Source organism: Callorhinus ursinus, unplaced genomic scaffold, assembly GCF_003265705.2.
Source record: "Callorhinus ursinus isolate GAN/ISIS: 27379988/994484 unplaced genomic scaffold, GSC_fseal_2.0 scaffold51, whole genome shotgun sequence".
Lineage (NCBI taxonomy): Eukaryota > Metazoa > Chordata > Mammalia > Carnivora > Otariidae > Callorhinus > Callorhinus ursinus.
This window is the reverse complement of record NW_027397113.1, coordinates 516,308-534,334: the sequence shown is the minus strand read 5'-3', so window position 1 is coordinate 534,334 and position 18,027 is coordinate 516,308. Positions and strand designations below refer to the sequence as shown.

The 18,027-nt window shown below is 56.7% G+C and overlaps 1 protein-coding gene across 7 annotated transcripts in view; it reads right to left on the bottom strand.

The window, feature by feature from the left end:
* Window positions 1-508, bottom strand: part of TSPAN32 (tetraspanin 32) — an 18,192-nt gene extending 17,684 nt beyond the window's left edge. For 2 of the 7 annotated variants that reach the window (XM_025878488.2, XM_025878487.2), the window contains exon 1: window positions 379-506. In XM_025878488.2, the coding sequence (XP_025734273.1) occupies window positions 379-444 (66 nt within the window). In that variant the 5' untranslated portion in view covers window positions 445-506. Of the gene's footprint in view, window positions 1-378 lie in introns of all 7 variants that reach the window. The other 5 variants (XM_025878491.2, XM_025878492.2, XR_003209662.2 and 2 more) reach the window with 4 other exon arrangements.
* Window positions 509-18,027: the final 17,519 nt, after the last annotated feature.

Below are 18,027 nucleotides of genomic sequence, written 5' to 3'. Positions count from 1 at the left end.
ACACACACACACACACACACACACACACACACACACACACACACCCCGCTCTCCCCCCACTGTACACACATTCATTGTGCAGCTCCTCCCAGGACCCAAAACCTTCGGTCATTCTGTCTGCACAGCCCCTAGCGGCCCCCTCTCCCTGCCCCCCCTCTGACACCAGTTCACCAGCCACCCAGGTCCCACACTGCCTGGCGGGGCCCACAGGGCGTGCTGCGCAAACAGCCACCTGCCAGGGGTCCACCACCAGTGGCCCCAGGTGCATGTCCCGGGGGCAGGATGGGGACAGCAGGGCTGGGTGTGTGTGGGGACCACAGTGCTAGAGGTCCACTGACACGCCCCCCCGACACCCCTCCCACCCGACCAGCCTGTTACCAAGACAAAGAAGCTGGTGACCAGCATCTGGCATTTGGCCGCCCTGACCCGGCTCCAGGGCCCCATGGTGGCCAGCTCTTCTCCCTTCTCCTCTGCTCTCTTCTCCCCTCCGCTCCCCGCCCTTCCCCACCCACTGTGGTTTCCAGCTGGGTGGGGGCCTCAGACCACAGCTGCCTGCCCAGGAGGTAGGCTGCCCTCTATTTGTCAACACACCCAGAGAACTGAGCCTCTGTCTGCTCCCAAAGACACGGAAGACGGGCAGGAAGGCAGGGAAGGGGCAGCAAGGTCAGTTCCTGCCACCCCTGCTGTCCCCAGCCCTGGCCCAAGGCACCAGGACCTCTGAGGGTATGAGCCCTCTCCCCAAAGGGTGCGGCCTTGTTCTTGGTCTGCCACAGACCACATCCTGGGAGGAGGTGGGAGGAGGTGGTGAGTAGAGGTGAAGGTGCCCGGGTAGGGGGTGAGCTTCTTGTCCTGGGAGTATGCAAGCAGAATCCTGCCCAAGGCTTGATCCTTGGAGGAGTTTGGGAGACAGGATCGAATCCGAGCATCACTGTTGGAGCATCATCTTAGGAAACACCATCCGAAATATTCTGTGACGACAACATTTTGGAAAGGTAATTTGGAGCAGAGCTGTCTGGAGGGCGCCAGGGCGGGCTGGAGCCCTGGTGCCCACGTGCCCAGGTGGGCCTCCAAGGGAGGCTGTGTCAAAGCACGAGTCTGTCATTAAACTAAACCTTGCAAACCTGAGCACGGGGCAGGCTGTAGACTCGGATGTGCGTGGGGCCGTATCCCTTGGAGGAGACACGTGGTGAAGCCACTGTCTGGGTCCAGTTTGGGCCATTTAGGACCGCTCAGCCACTGCTGTGGTCCTTGGGGTGGCAGGGCTGATGGGGGCCACTGGTGGATGGCTCACCTGTGGGCTACAATCGCTCCCCTTCTGTCCCCTTCTGTGCCTCTCATGTGGGGACCTCCTGGACATGGGGACCTCAGCAGGGGAGGGGGAGTGCCCCCAGATAGCTGCAGGTGAGGCAACCCCTTGGCCTTCTAGGAACCAGCAGCCAAGCGCCAGGGCAGCCGGGACCCCTTGTCCAACCCGGTGCCTTCAGGCCGCCCACCCTGGTCCCAGGAGCCCCCACCCTGGGTCTGCAGGGGCACGAGGGCGTCTCCGACGGCAAGTGCCTATGGACCGCTCCAGGTGGGGCCCAGGTGTGACCCAAGGGGCAGCAAGAGTGAAAGTGGGGGACCCCGGATATGTCAGGGCGTGGGTCATGCGGGCTGGCCAGCCTGACCCTCTGTCCGTGGAGATGAGCCTCTCATCAGGGTCTGCCACACGCGGCTGTCGCTTTTCTCCAACTTTGGTGAGAAAGACAGTGCCTGGCGGCCTGTTGGGACGCAATGAGGTGATCCTGCCCACTGCCAGCCCCCTGGGCGCCTCCGCACTGAGTTTGGAGAGACCCTTGCAGAGCCGGAGCCGAGCCAGGCTTGGGTTCTTGCGCTGCCCCCGCCGAGCATGCACCGTGCACTGTGCATGGGTGGCCTTGCGTGTCTTCCCAGAGCGGCGCCGCAGCCCTCGTGGGCAGGAGACAAAGCTCAGCCCCTCTAAAGACCGGGCCTCTGACCACAGCCCCCTTTCCACGTACGTATGTTTACCCCGGTGAACCCCCACCCCCTCAGCTGAACCACAGCCTCCCGTTCCAGCACCCCGCCCCCGCCCCCCGGGAGAGGAAGCCGCATCTGCGGGGAAAGTCGCTGGCTCTGCCTGGCTACCTGGCCTTCAGCCACGTGCCCATCTTATCTGGGCACCTGGGCTGGCCACCCGCTCCTGAGGGCTGCGCTGACCCGTCGGAGCCACGGGGGGACCTAAAGTAGCAGGCCCATCCCCGAGGGGCTGGCTCAGGGGGACACGCCCCTGCCTGACCCCTTGGACCTGGGGGTCAGGCCCCACCACGAGCCAGCCTGGGCTGCCTCCCGTTTTCTTTTCCACGGAAGATGCTGAGCTTCCAGGTGCCCGAGGGCATATGTGTGGGTATGCTTGCACGCGTGGGCACACGTGTGTAATATGTTATTTGCTGGCCAGCGAACTCCTTTCTCCTTCCTCTCCCCGACCTCATCTAATAAAGGATTGGTTCACTGGAATCTGTCACAGGAGCTCACTGAGACTGCTCCCAGTGGCCACGGCAGGGACCACAGAGAGCCCGCTTGGCGACGCGGTGCAGGACAGTAGCCCACCTTATCCCACAGACACCCGGGGGCCCACGCTGGGCATGTAGCCGATGGAGTAGAGGAAAGGGTGGCGGAGCCAGGACACCTGCCGGCCGGGAGAATCCCCGACACTGTGCACGGATGCGCCTCCATTGGGGGGAGCCCAGCCCCCGCCCCACGGGTGTGACTCTCATAGTGACTTCCTTCCTGAGACCGTGGGATAGAAGGCTGCACCTGATGCGCACCCCGCCAGGTGAGCAAGGCCAGCGTCACGGGGACGAGTCAGGTGGGGAGCACGGACCCGGATGCGATGGGGTGGGAGGGCGCTTCACCCTGGGGTCCTCCTCCCAAACCCACAGCCCAGTCTGACCATGATGCACACACACCAGACAAACCTCAACTGAGGGGCGTCCTACGGCATGCCTGACCTGTCCCCCTCGGAACTGTCCGGGTCATCACAAGCTGTCACAGACATGAGGACTCAATGTCCCGGGGTGCCCTGGGTGGGAACGAACCTGGGACAGAAACAGGCTATTAGGGAAAAACTGAGACACTCGGAATAGAGTGCAGACTTCAGTGGACAGTAATGGTTCAATAATAGCCATTGATTCATTGTGACGTGTCCCATACCCATGTCAGATGTTGGTATGAGGTGAAGCTGGGCGTAGGGTACATGTGAACTCCCTGTATACCTTTGCAACATTTCTGTAAATCTAAAACTGTCCTACAATATATTTTATTTAAAAACATGGTTTTGGGGCGCCTGGGTGGCTCAGTTGGTTAAGCGACTGCCTTCGGCTCAGGTCATGATCCTGGAGTCCCGGGATCGAGTCCTATGCCGGGCTCCCTGCTCAGCAGGGAGTCTGCTGCTCCCTCTGACTCTCCTCCCTCTCATGCTCCCTCTCGCAAATAAATAAAATCTTAAAAACAAAAACAAAAACAACAAAAAAACATGGTTTTGTCCAGCATCCCAGGCTCACAGCACAGAGTGGAGTGGGCACGTAGGAGCTGGCTCTGCCTGTCCACCATTCAGGGATGTCAAGTACCGGCCTGCCCACCTGCCCGCCTGCCCACCTGCCCACCTGTTCACCTGCCTGCCTGCCCACCTATTCACCTACCCACCTGCTTGCCTGCCTGCCTGCGACCCGCCCACCTGCCCGCCTGTTCACCTGCCTGCCTGCCCGCCTGCTCACTGGCTCACCTGCCTGCCTGCCCGTCTGTTCACCTGCCCACCTGCTTGCCTGCCTGCCTGCCCGCCTGCCTGCTGCCTCACCTACCCACCCACCCACTTTCTCCTTCCCCCACCCACCGGCCCTTCATTCACTTGCTCCCTCTTCTACCCTTTCATTTTGTTAATTCCTGCAGCTCTTCACTTGCGCACTCTCCTGCCTGATCGCTGCTTGCTGCCTTAGTTTACCTAGGAATCTGGGTAGGGGGACTTTGGCGCCGAAGCAGATCCTTGCCATTTGGAGGTCGCTCTGCCTGAGCCAGGAGGTGGCAGCCTCTCTCCTCCTTCCTGACAGCCGCCAGACGGAGCTCTGTGAGAGGTGCCCCCCACCCCACTCCGTCAGAGATAAGCAGAGGCCTGGGAGGGCAGCAGGGCCGCCTTCCCCACCCAGGGAGAAGAGTAGGTTAGCACCTCAGTGCACCCGGGGCCCCCGTGAGCTCATCAACTCCCTACAGCCCTGAGTGTGGGGCTCTGCCGTGAGCCCTATTGGAGCCACAAGGGGACCCGAACAGCCTCTGGCCTTCTCTCTGAGTCTGAAATTTTCCCCAGCAGCCCAGACATGTCCCCACCTGGGGCAGCTTCTCCTGAGCCCGGGGCGGGGCCGGAGGCTCTCCGTCCTGATTGGCCTACGTCTGGGTCAGCTGTGTGCACCCTGTCAGACCCACAGAGCCCAAGGAGCCCCATTTCCTTTAGAAGTGACCCCCTCCCGGGTTTGCAGGGCACACCCTGGCCCGGACACTCCCCGGGCTCAGGGTCCTGGGCACGGCTCCTTCTCCCCCGAGACGCTGGGACAGAGCTTGTCCTGCCCATGAAGGGGTGGGGTGGGGCCCGGGGAGGGGTCAAGGGCCTCCATCTGCCTCACAAGTGCCGGGGACAAACTTTGGAGGGGGCCTCCATCCTGCTGAGCAGCCCCATCGGGAGGGGGTGCCTGGGCACCGTGGAGTCCCTGCCCTGCCCAGGTCACCCGCCACCTGGCTGAGACTTGGTGTCCAAGTGTCCTGGTGAAGGAGCAGACAAGGGTCTGGAGGCCCCCAGGGTGTGGGAGCAGGATGTCCAAACCTCCCAGGGCTTCCCTGGGTCGGCGGGCAGGGGTGGGGCAGGCAGGAGCCAGCAGCCCCCACCCTGGGCCCAGGCCTCACCGAGGAGTGTGGACTGGACCCTCTCCCCACCGGTGCTCCCCCCCAGCCCCCGCTTCGTGGCAAACATTTCCAGCCCACTCCTGGCATTTTCTTTAACCTGTGGTAAGAGAATGGCCAAGCACCCATTGCCTCCTGTAATCTTCATGGCTCTGGGGCACCATGGACACGCCCTCCGGGGGCCCAGGGAGCACCCCATCCGTGGCCCGGCCCCACTCAGGCTGCAGACCCCACATGCCGGGGAGTCCCGGGGACCCGCCGCTCTGTCTCCCGGAGGCAGGGGCACAGGGTCGGGGTAGAGCTGACAGCTGAATGAGGGGTCGGATGAGACGAAGCTTTTATTTGGGTGGTGGGCTCAGTGCCAGCACCCTACAGACTGGACGCTGCACCCCCAGATTCAGTGCCCTGGCCCTGCCCCCAGGTGGTGGTGGAAGGGGGGGCCTCTGGGTGGGGGTTACATGAGGGCATGAGGCTGGGGTCGGCGACGGCCCTGCGAAGACACAGCGGGAAGGTGCTGTCTGCAGACCAGGAAGGGGGGTCTCCCCAGGAACCGCAGGGGGGGCCCCGACCTTGGGCTTCCAGGCCCCGGAACCACAAGAAGACACGTGCGCGGATGAAGGCCCGCCTGTGGTGTGGTGTTGTGGCGGCGCTGGCAGACTAAGCCCACATCCGCCATAGGCTCACCTCCTATGTACTGATCAACTTTGATCAACTGGGGAAACCAGCGAATCAAACAGATGTGACTCAGCAGCCCCGTGGGCCCATCTGGAGTGGTGGGAGGCCCACGGTGGGAGGGGCAGGGAGGCCTGGGGAAAGTGCTGGCCAGGCAGGGGTCCCGGGAGTGAGGAGGCACAGACGTGCGGGGTGGTGGTGAGAAAAACGGGAGGTGTGGGCACGTCCTGGGTAGGACCTCTGCCCAGCCTTCACCTGACTATAGGACACACAATTTGGAAAATGTTGGGGACCCTCCAGGTGGCAGGAGGGATGGGGGACGAGAAGCAGGAGGCAGAAGCACTGGGAGGCCTCAGGGGGTTGGGGGAGGCAGCTGAGAACCTGCTCTGAATGGCCGGCCCAGAGGCCAGCTTGGTGGGCAGGAGTAGAGGCTGGCCTGCGGTGCCCCTTCTGTTGGGGATCTGCCCTGCCCACACCCCCTGGCATGGGGCCTGGTGGCCGCAGAGGGGACCCATGACCAGCTTTGGTCAGTCACAGTGGCCTTCCCTGGCCCCAGTGATGGGTCTTGGGATTGGATATGTGACCCCCAAAGGTCACTCTCTGAGTGAGGAGCTGTGGGGGGGCGCCAGCAGTGTCTTCCCAGCCACACGGAGCCGTGGGTGGGAGGAAAGACAGGGACCCCCAGGCCTGTCCCTCCCCCAGGACCAGCTTACCCTGGGCGGCTCATGCAATGTCTGATGAGGGCTACCATTTGCATAGGCTGGTTGGAAGTGGGGTCTCTTACACCCCAGCTCCGGATTATGGCAGATAAAGGGGGAGTGGGTCGGAGGGTGGGCACCGAGTCAGGAAGCACGGAGGTGGGCTGCAAGGAGGGTGGAAGGGACGGCCATTGTTGCTTCTGTAGGAAGCGTTGTAGGACCCCGCACCTGTGGACTCAAGGGCTGGCCCGGCCAGAAGGCCCCCGGGGCTGTCGCCGAGAGGCAGGGCAGTGATGGGGGCTGTGATCTCAGCTAGTGGACTGTGTGTCCCTAGAGCCGAAATGGAAGGACAGCCTATAAAGGCATACTTGGTAGTACGTGAAAAGCTCGGGGTCAAGCGAGCAAACATCCCCCCCTGAACCCCGACAACAGAGACACACGGCACCTGACCCCAGTAAACTCCGAGGCTCGAGTCAGTTCATGGACCCAGACCCTAGCTTGGAGGGAGGACACCGAGGCCCTGCTGGTCACCATCTTCCCGCCTTCCCCAAAGGACCCGCAGCATTCACCAGGGTGACTGTGCCCCGGGGTGGGGGGGGGGTATGCAGGCTTTGGGGACTCCGGCCGGGACCCTGCTCTGAACTGACCCCGATTCCCAGAGGCCCTGGACGTCCCTGTCCCCACCAGGTGGGGCGGGGATCGTGCAGGCCTGGCCATCAATGCAGCTGTAGCCCAGGGCCACCTTGCACGGAGGCCAGGAGGTCCCGACCCCACCATGCAGTGGCCCCTCCAGCTCCCCAAAGCGTAATTGGAGCCAACATCCCGATCAGCTGGCAGGCTCCCGCACGGGTGCCCTGACTGTGGAGGGACAACTGTGATGGTGGGAAAGGCCACATGCAGCCACCAGAACCGCCCCTCCCCAGGAAGGGAGTCCCCGTAGGGCAATACCGTGTCCCTGGGGGCAGTGCAGAGGCTGGAGACTGCCCCCAGGACGTGAAGGGCGCAGGGCCGCGATTCCCACCACACCCCCTCTCCCCTCGCCTGTTTGGCCCGTGAGGAGGCCAGGAGGGTCCTGGGGGGCGCGGGACAGTGGTTACAGGGATCTGGTGCAGGCTTTAAAAAACAAAAACAGATTTTTAAAAGATTTTTATTTTAGTTTTATTTATTTTTAAAGATTATTTATTTATTTATTTGAGAGAGAGCACGCGAGCCTATGCAGGCATGGGGGGCGCAGAGGGAGGAGGAGACAAGCAGACTCCCTGCTGGACGTGGAGCCCAACTTGGGGCTCGATCTCACGACCCTGAGACCATGACCTTGGCCAAAATCAACAGTCGGGCGCTCAAAGGAGTGAGCCACCTAGATGCCCCCAGATCTTTATTTTAAATAATCTCTACACCCAACGTGGGACTCGAACTCACAACCCCGAGATCAAGCATCGCAAGTTCGAGCGATGGAGCCGGCCAGGCGCCGGCCCACAAAAAAAAAAAAAATTGATGTTATTTTTTAAGCAGCTTCAGGTTGACAGGTAAGTTGGACCAGTAGCTGGAGAGTGCCCCTGTGCCCCCTCTCCCCACACACTGTGTCCCCGTTACTAATACCCTGCGTCCGCGTGGGGCCTGGTTACCATCGAGGGCCAGTGCTGATACGTCCTCATTACCCAAAGCCCACGGCTGACATGAGGGGTCAGCCTTGGTGGTGTACGTCCTGGGGGTGTGGACACATGCGTGCCCCCCACTACGGTGTCACACGGAGTGGGTCCTCATCCCAAACCTCTGTGCTCTGCCTGTTCATCCGTTCCTTCCCCCCAAACCCTGGCCACCACTCATCTTTTTACTGTCTCTGTAGTTTTGCCTTTTCCAGAAGGTCACAGAGTTGGAATCCTATAGGATGCAGCCTTTCAGACCGACTTCCTCCACTCAGTCAGATGCCTTTAAAGTTCCTCCCCGTCTTTCCATGGCTTCATGGCTCCTTTCTCTTTCGTCACAGATGCATAGGCCAGGGTTTGGATGGGCCACAGTGTGTTTATCCGTCCACCTACTGAAGGACATCTTAGCCGCTTCCAAGTTGCGTCAGTTACGAATGTCGTGGCTAGAGCTATAAATAAAGCTGCTGTGAACATCCCGGGGGTGGGTTTTGGGTGGACATAAGCTTTCAGCTCCTTTGGTAAAGACCAGGGAGCGTGACTGCTGGATCGTGTGGTGACGGTATGTGGCGTTTTGTAAGAAGCTGCCAGACTGTCGCCCAGAGTGGCTGCCCCCCGTGCATCCCCTCCAGCCACAGAAATGAGCGTTCCTGCAGCTCCACGTGCTCGCCAGCATCGGGTGCTGCCAGTGTTCTGGATTTGGGCCATTCCAGCAGGTGCACAGAGGGAGCTTACTACTGGTTTGCAGTGTGTGTCCCCGACGGTGCATGATGTGTCTCCTCCGCGGGTCTCTCTGCTCGGGTTCTGCCCATACGTGCGTCGGGCTGTTCTTTCTCTTGAGTTCTCAGAGCCCTTTGTGTATTTCACAGGCAAGGTCTCATCAGAGGTGTGTTTGCGAATGTTTCCTCCTGGTCCCGTGTCTCCTCATGGTCTCCACAGTTTTTTGTTTTTGTTTTTACATTTTTTAAAATTTTAATTCAATTAATTAACATGTAATAGATTATTGGTCTCAGAGCTACAGGTCTATGATTCATCAGTCTTATATAACACCCAGTGCTCATGACATCACGTGCCCTCCTTAATGCCCGTCACCCAGTTACCCCACTCCCTCCACCTGCCTCAGTGTGTTTCCTGGAGTTAAGAGTCTCTTATGGTTTGTCTCCCTCTCTGGTTTCGTCTTGTTTTATTTTTTTCCTCTCTTCCCCCATGATCCTCTGTTTTGTTTCTTAAATTCCACATATGAGTGAGATCATATGATCATTGTTTTTCTCGGATTGACCTATTTCACTCAGCATAATACCCTCTAGTTCCATCCACGTCGTCGCAAATGGCAAGATTTCATTCCTTCTGATGGCTGCATAATATTCCATTGTGTATATATACCACGTCTTCTTTACCCACTCATCTGCCGATGGACATCTTGGCTCTTTCCACAGTTTGGCTATTGTGGACATTGCTGCTATAAACATTGGGGTGCACGTACCCCTTCGGGTCCCTACATTTGCATCTTTGGAGTAAATACCCAGTAGTGCAATTGCTGGACCATACGGTAGCTCTATTTTCAACTTTTTGAAGGACGTCCGTACTGTTTTTCAAAGTGGCTGCACCAGCTTGCATTCCCACCAACAGTGTAGGAGGGTTCCCCTTTCTCTGCATCCTCAACAACATCTGTCATTTCCTGAGCGGTTAATTTTAGCCATTCTGACGGGTGTGAAGTGGGATCTCATTTAGGTCTCTCCACAGTTCTTGATGTTCTTGGCCATAGTGCTGGCGATGGGTCTGCTCCCCCCTCCCCGCCTTAGCCCTTCATAAAGGCCCCCAGGAGCCAGCTGCTCTCTCCCCACAGCGCACCCCCTCCTACCTCTGTTAGGTCTAGCCCACAGGCGGCCAGCCGGCTCCCCGTCCCTCAGGACAGCATGCTGGGCCCGTACCTGACAGTGTTGCACAGACTGGCCTGGTGAGCAGGAGGTGGTGAGCCCTGGGACACCCTGCTAAGTAGAGACCCTGTCCCACCCCTCCTGCACCTGAAGAAGCAGGACCCAGGCAGGGCCTCTGCCAATTCCAGAGGTGGCTCAGACGTGAGACTCCGGCCCGTGTGCCCAGTGGCCGGGGAGGCTGTCAGTTTGGAGTGAGAGAAGCCTCTGCAACAGGTCCAGGTTGCTGTGAGAGGCTGCCGGGCCTGGGGTGACCAGCAGTCCCTGGGGAGCCACTGGAGGCGTCTGGGGCCGGGGAGGAGGCCGTCCGGAGCCTCTGGCCGGGCGCATAGGGAAGCCACACCCCAGCGCCCTCGGCATGCGGAGCACAGCCCCGCCATCCTCGGGGAGCAACTCCCCCTCTGAGAAGCAGACTCTGGCTTGCGTCGGGCCTCTGTGGAGATGGGACGTGAGAGCCTGTGACCTGTGCCGCCGTGGGGAAGGGTGTTGTCTGACCCACTGAGCACACTGTGCCTGCCGCAGAGCCGGGCAGGCGCGGCTCTGTGCCGCCACCACCTGGAAGGCGCATATACGAGGCTGGGCTCAAAGCGTGTTCCGAGGGCACAATGGGTCACGTGAAGAAGCAGCTCCAGAGCCCATCCGCGCTCCGGGTACAACGCTCGGCCAGTGCCCCCGGCTTTGTGGGCAGTTCCCCACGGCCTGATAAGGCCTGACTGCCAAATACTTCTGCAGCATCTGCAGACCCCCGCTGACGGAGGACGGTGCCTCCAGCCCCTCCGAGGGATAGTGGTGATGGGGACGTCCCCGGCGGCTGGCAGAATTCGGCCAGTGCCTCTGGTCGCTCCATGTTGCCTGGATGGAGAGGCCGGACCACCGGTACCCCTGATTCACCATTGCTAACAGTGTGGCTGATGGTCAGGCACTTGGGAGGAACGCAATTGGAAAATTGGTAGCAGGACGTGTGGGAAGGAGGCGTGTGGTTCGACTTCTGCAAAAGGGCCCAGAAGGGGGAGAGATCTGTGGCCTGTGTGAACTCTTGCTGGAGAGCTGCCTGCCTCCGCCAAGAAGCTCAGGTAGCAGGTAGACAAGACGACCCTTCTGTGGGCGTCAGCCCGCCTCCCTCCCAGCCGCTGCCGCTGGCAGGTGGGCTCCTGAGCGAAGGGACCATACATGGCCGCTGGGACGGAGCTTATGCACGGGGACTCCTACTCCACAGGGACAGCACTGACACCCCAGTACCGTGCGGGGGGGCCGCCAGCTTCCCTGCGGCAGTGGATCGCATTGCACGGCCTCCATCCAGGAATGGGCACCACTCTGGCCTCACCAGAATAGATCCCAACTCAGCGTGGATCCGCTTCCCCTGGCCACACGCTTCTGCCCAAACCCCACCTGTGGACTTACAGAGTGCTTTCTTCGCAATCATTGCGTCTCACGGAACTTTCCTTCCGGCCAAGGAGGCTCGCGTCACAGCCAGTGGGGTGGGGCAATGGGGCCCTGCTCATGGGACTTGTCGGTCACCCTGAAGCAGTGGGCCCCATAGGATGCGACGTGGCCTTTTGAGGACTCCGTTGGGGTACCTGATGAGAGGCAATGCTTTGTAGGGTGGGGACAGCATCCTCCAGGGTGCAGGATACACACTCTGGGTCCACATGTGCTCTCGTGGCTCTGATTTGTGGCTGCAGAGTTGCAGGGGGCGGGCGGGTGGTGGCTGTGGTTGCTATTACTTAATGGATCCCCACGGCTGAGGCCGTGCCCTCCCGCCCCTGACTCCAGGCTCCCCTTATCTACAAGTCTGGGCACCCAAGAGAGGGGATCCCACTGGAGGACACACAGGGAGCCCAGGACGCTGGAAGCTGAGACAGCCACCAGGTCACGTTGGGATCCCTGTGCTGGAGAAACAGCAGGTGGAGGGGGCTTACCGTTCAGGCCGGGGGAGTCGATCCTATCGGAGGGAGAGGGATTATTACACAACGGGGCTGAGAAGGAGTATGTCTGGAATGCAGGTGATCCCCTGGAGCACCTCGGATTCCTATGTCCTGTGATTAAAATCAACGGAAAAATCACAGCCATTGGCCCGGACCCTCCAGGAATGAAGGCTTGTGTCCTCCCATGAGTCAAGGAGCTGTGATCAGCTGAGAGTCTGTGCCGATGGAGAGATCATGGGCTGGGGTGGAGGAAGGTGCTTTACGACACGGCTGGGACCCTATGGCCCGCTGCTCGGTCAGGCCCACAGCAGTGGTCCACGTTCCTACCTTACCTGCCAGGACACCGCGGGGTCTGAGTGCAGTCCCGTGCTCTTCTCCTCCACCCCTACGCTGCAGTATAAACGTGCCCAGTTCACGTCACGTCTAGGGATTGGAAGCCTGGGACATGGACGTGGGGTGCGACTCAGCTGGACAAGGGGTGGGCCCTTCCCGGGAAGGGGTGTTCCCGTTGTGTGGCCTCAGCTGTGTCTCCCCAGGTGGGAGATTGGCATTACTTGGTCTTTATCTGGAAGTTGGATGGAAAAGGCGCGCGGGACACAGGAGGCAGGGGTGCGGCTGCCAGGGCTAGGGCTGAGGCAGGGAGTGGCCGCTCAGGGGCATGTGGTTTCCTTTCAGAGCGGACAATGTTCCAACATTAAGGAGTGGTGGTGGTTGCCTGACTCTCAACATACTAAAAGCCGTAGAACTGGACACTTTGGAAGAGTGAATTTCGTGGTATGTGAATTATATCTCAATAAAACTATGTTTTTGTGAAAAAAAAGAAGTGGCTGAGGGGCAGAGGGAGGTCGTGGCGGGTGGCACGGTGTCACCTCGGTGTCTTTCCCAGAATCACCTCCCTGCCATGTCGTGGGTCGTGGGTTGGGTGATGGGTGTGAGCTTTGGAAGGCGGACACAGTGGTGGCCTTCTCTGCTTTGCTCAGAAGTTGCTCCGAGAACCTCAGTGCAGTCTGGGGTCTGCTGGCTCACCTGGCGGCGGTGGGCAGGGGCGGCCCGGGCTGACTGCAGAAGCAGGGGGTCTACACCACAGGCCAGGAAATAAAATCCCAGGTTCTGAGTCGTGCCCAGGGCCCCTGGTGGTGTGATAGAGCCCTGGGTGGTGCAGCCGGGGAGATCCTGCCAGGTTCCCTGCTCTCATCCCCTCCCAGGACACGGCGGTCCTGGGCTGGGGCACGGGGATCAGGGCTCTGGCCCCAGAAGGACTTAGGGGAAGATGTCATCTGGAAAATACCCACTGACTCTCCCGTGAGCGGCTAGAAAGACGATGGGGCTGGAGAGTCCCTTGGATTCTTTGACATTTAAAGCCCCTGGAGTTGATGAAAAGACCCAAGGAGCCAGAGCAAGAAGAGAAAGGGGCCTGGCTGGAGCCCGGGAACCCCAGTATTTCTGCACCAGGTCAGTGGGATGGGGTCAACAGGAGACTGAGAAGCAGCCCTAGTCTATGAGGACTCCTGGGGGTCCCCAGCTCTGAGGGCCAAGGTGAGGACAGACGGTGTCTGCTGGGTTTGGGAGCGTGGAGGTCCCTGGTGGGCTCCCAGCGGCCCCTCCAGAGTGCCCCTTTCTCAGAGGGCCGTACAAAACGCACAACATAACATTGGCCATCTTAACTATAGGTGCACAGCTCGGGGCACTAAGCACATTCATGTTGTGCAGCTGTTCCCACCATTTGTCTCCAGAACCTTCCATTATCCCAAATGGAACCTCTGTCCCCCAGAGACACTGCCCCCCGCCCCCGCCCCCACCGCCCACCGTCCACTCTCTCTCCCCCTGAGTCACAGACCCCCATCCCTCCCCCAGCCCTGGCGCCCACCGTCCACCGTCCACTCTCTGTCCCCCTGAGTCACCGACCCGCACCACCTCCCCCCGTGCCCACTGTTCACTCTCCGTCCCTGTGAGTCTGACGCCTGTGGGACCTCACATAAGTGGGATCCTACAGTATTCCATCCTCTCTTACCGTATTTGACTTACTGGCAAGTCATACAGGGTTGGTCCCTCTGACTCTGGCTTCTCTGGCTCAGCGTAATGTCGAGAAGGCTTCTTCCATCTGCACCCCCTGCCTTGGGCCTATCACCTCCGGCTCCTCTGACTAGACAGCTCTGGAGGTGGGGCAGCAGATACAAAGTATAGTTGGCGGCTGGCCAGTGATGTGGGCAAACCAAGCCTGTCTCTGCCCGATAGAGGGAGTCAGATCTGACAGAAGACCTGCCAGTGTGGTCCCTGCCTGGGACCACTGAGCCCCCCTGAGGTGTGTGTGTGTGTGTGTGTGTGTGTGTGTGTGTGTGTGTGTGTGTGTGTTGTGAGCAAGCATGCACACCCCCCTCTCTTCCCTCCTCCTCCCCTCTCTCTCCAGGGATCTGCCTATAAATCCTACTTGCCTCAACCTCCCGGACTCTGATCTCCACCTCCCCATCTCCAGGAGACCTCCAGGCTCCGCTGAGAAAGCCGGGGCTCACCACTTTCCTCCACAGATCGCTCACTGCTGGGTGTCCACATCAGAAAGCAGTTGCTGCACATGCGTCCCGTGTTCTGGCTGCTCACAGTGGCAGGCAGGGGAATGTGGTGCTAGTCTCGCCATTACGGCCAACAGAGGGAGGCCTGGTGGTGCTAACTTTGAGCACATGGTTGCACGTTTCTCCAAAATGGGAAGTTAATATAGAGCCTTCGTAATTTGCATTTTGTGGGGGCAGACTCCGAAACCGTGTGACTGTTGTCCTCAAACTCTTACTCACACGTCCTAGCGTCTCAGGGTGATTTATGCTCAAATAATCGTTCCCGTGATGATTGCCAAAGGGCCACTCTCCAATTTCAGGGTCCCTAATGCATTTATTAGTTGGAATTCTACTGCGAGAGAGAGAGATAGAGAGATTTTTCTCCCCCTCTTCCTCCTCCATGAGCAAACATGGATTTCGGGATGGACTTCTGAATCTCTGTTTCATGCGATGGGTTGTGATCTGTTACTCTCATTTATTTTGATGCTAACATTGTCCCAGATAGGTTGGTAGGAGCCCCTTGAAGCTGGCTCCTCAGTCATTTTGATCAATCCCCACAAGGTTTAGAGCAGCTTTCTTCATCTTGGACGGTCCCTTCCCTGGCCTGGAATCGGCCATGGCCCCAGGAAGCTCTGGGTCCTTCTAGCGGACAATGGTATTTAAAAGCCAAGATCTGGAGGCTGGGTGCCCTCGGTGCCATCTGGGTATCAGCTCTCCTAGCTTGTCCAGCTGGGAACTCTCTCTCTCACATCTACATCTTGTTCTCTGTTTGTCCATCTTTCTACATTAAAAATCACGACCTGATGGTGATTCCTTGGATTCCAGCCCAACACTACAGGGTCTGTACTGGACTCGCCCATTCCATATTTGTCACTCCTTCCTCTGACCACGGCACCTGGCTCCCATCACTCTCAACACATACACCTCGTTCTTCCCTCGCTTCACGTGAGCGATCTCCTGACCCTGCCGGTGAGTCTTCATCCTTGACCCCGACCCCATCCCCCAGCCTCCTCTCCCCCGCCTGACTGTCTCAGAGGAAGGGAACCTATAGATATGTTGCAAGTAAATAAAAGAGAAAGAAACACAAGCGCCTCCCCTGTTCTTTCACAGCCTGGGGGACCCAGACCAGGCCAGGCGTCAGTCCTCCCCCATACGCGTCACCCAGCGGAGTGGTGTTGTTGCAGTAGGAACGTGAATTCCCGGGCAGACCACTGGAAGGGAGAAGCCACAGTCCGACGCTCATGCAGCATTCGGAGCAGAACATCTGACACAGATGGGCAAAGAGGGTCAAGGAATCCAGACAGAAACCCGCAAACACAAGGGGCAGTGTTCGTGACATGAAGAGGGGATGAGAAGGCACATCCCGGGAGCCAGGGGCCAGCAGTAGGTGTGGGAAATACGGCACTTGAGCGACACAGCAAGTGGGCACATGGAGCAGGGACGCTGCAGAAGACGCATCAGGGAGGTGAGTCGTCACATGCAGGGATCGGGTAGACGACACAAATAGGCTGACCGGTCAAGAGCAGTCACATGGGGACAAGAGAGAGGAGAGCTGGAAATGTTTGAGGAAGGAATGAAGTAAGTGCCTCAGAATTAAAGAAACGCAAGCAAGGGCTCTCAGGAGCCAACAGGACAGATGAGCAAGAAACCAGATGCATCCTAGTGACACTTGCAAATGCCAAAGTTCTGGAACGTTCCTGAGTAACCCGCAGACCACCTACAAGATAAGAATGAGATTCATAACGTCTTCCAAGAATTATATGAACAAAGAATTATATCCTGAAAGCACAAAAGATACATAACTTGGCATAGAGGATTTTATAGGTTATAATTAGTATTTAAATGTGAAGGTGGAATAAAGATCATTTCAGAAAAAACAAGCCTCAGAATATCTAGAATATTTGCCACAGAAACATCTGCTTTGCCCACAAAATTCTCAAAGAAGAGAAATAAATCTTGGAGGATGCCCCGAGAGCTGTGGAAGTTGGGGAGAGACCAGGTACCTGCTCACAAGGCTGGCAATCACCAACGAGAAAATACAGTAAGATATATACAAGATACCACTTATCATCATAACAAAACTGGGGGTATCTAGAAATTAATGGAACAGGAATATTTCAGGCCTCCCTGTGGAAAATCCAAGACTCAAACAAGGACCCTGGGAGACTCTGTTTCAAGTAAACAGACAGCCATCTCATGCAGTGATGCCTTCATACAACAAAGGTGCCAATCTTGCCCAGGGTGATCCCTAGCACATTCTCAGCTGGGAGTTTGAAATGCTTGACATACTTACTCTGCACTGATAGCAAAATACAGAGGTCCACAAGTAGGACAGCGTCAGCCTGATACAAAGAAAGGCAAAAAGGGACTTGTCTGTCTGACATAAGGACTTAAGAGGACGCCTGATATAAAAATCCTAAACTGCCACAAGAACAAAGACTAAAGACAGTGGTGGACAGCTTGAAGACAAAGGCCTGCATACATGTATTCCATGCTTAAAAATATTTATTTGTTCACGAGCGCCTTTCTGTGAATGGGAAAGCTGTTAAATGAAAAAATTTCCCATTAATTTAATGACAAATGTTATGATGTGCTCCATCCCAACCCAATACCTCCCTCAAACTTCCACAGATAAATAATGTATCAGTTGAGGACTAAAAATAAATGTGTACAAAGAACATACGGATTTTAAAAATCAGTTTGCCAATTTCTACAAAAAAACCTGGTGAAATTTTAATTGGGATTGTGTTGAATGTAATGATCAACTTGGAGAAAATTAATATCTTAATATTGGATCTTTCAATCAATGAATACTGTGTATCTCTCCATTTATTTAAGTCTTTTATAATTTCTCTCATCAGTGTTTTGTAGATTTCAGTGTACAGTTTTGGACATCTTTTGCCATATTTATATCTATGTATTATTTAATATTTCTGATGTTATTGTAAGTGACATTTTAAAGTTCAAAGTAATTGTTCTTTGCTGGTGTACTGCAACACAGTTCATTCTCTATATTGATCTTGTATCTTGCAATCTTACTAAGCTCATTTTAATTAGAATACTGTTCTGGTATTTGGTCAGATTTTCTTCATAGGTGATCATGTTTTCTGTGAGTAAGAATGACTTGCTCTTTCTTTCCAATCTGGATGTCTTTTGATTCTTTTTCTTGCCTTATTGCACTGGCTACAACCTACAGAACAAAGTTAAATAGAAGTTTGAGAAGAGACATCCTTGTCTGGTCCCCAGTCCTGGAGGGAGGGCATTCAGTCTCTCAGCATTAAGTTTGATGTCCTTTATCAGGCTGAGAAAAATTCCTTTGATTCCTAGTTTGCTGGGGTTTTGAAAATCATGAATGACTATTGGATTTTGTCATATGATTTTTCTGTACCTATGGAGATGATGATGTGGTTTTTCTTTTTAAATTTAATATTGTCAATTAATTGAGTTGATTTTCTGAGTGTTAAACTGATTTGTGTTCCTAGAATAAACCCCACTTGTATATCGTTGGATTTGATTTGCTGAGGTTTTCCTTAAAAATTTTGCATCTATGTTCATGAGGGATATCAGCGTATAGCTTTCTTTTCTTGTGTTGTATTTGTCTGACTTTGGTATCAGGGTAATGCCTGCCTCATGGAATGAGCTAGGAAGTATTCTATCCTTTTTAA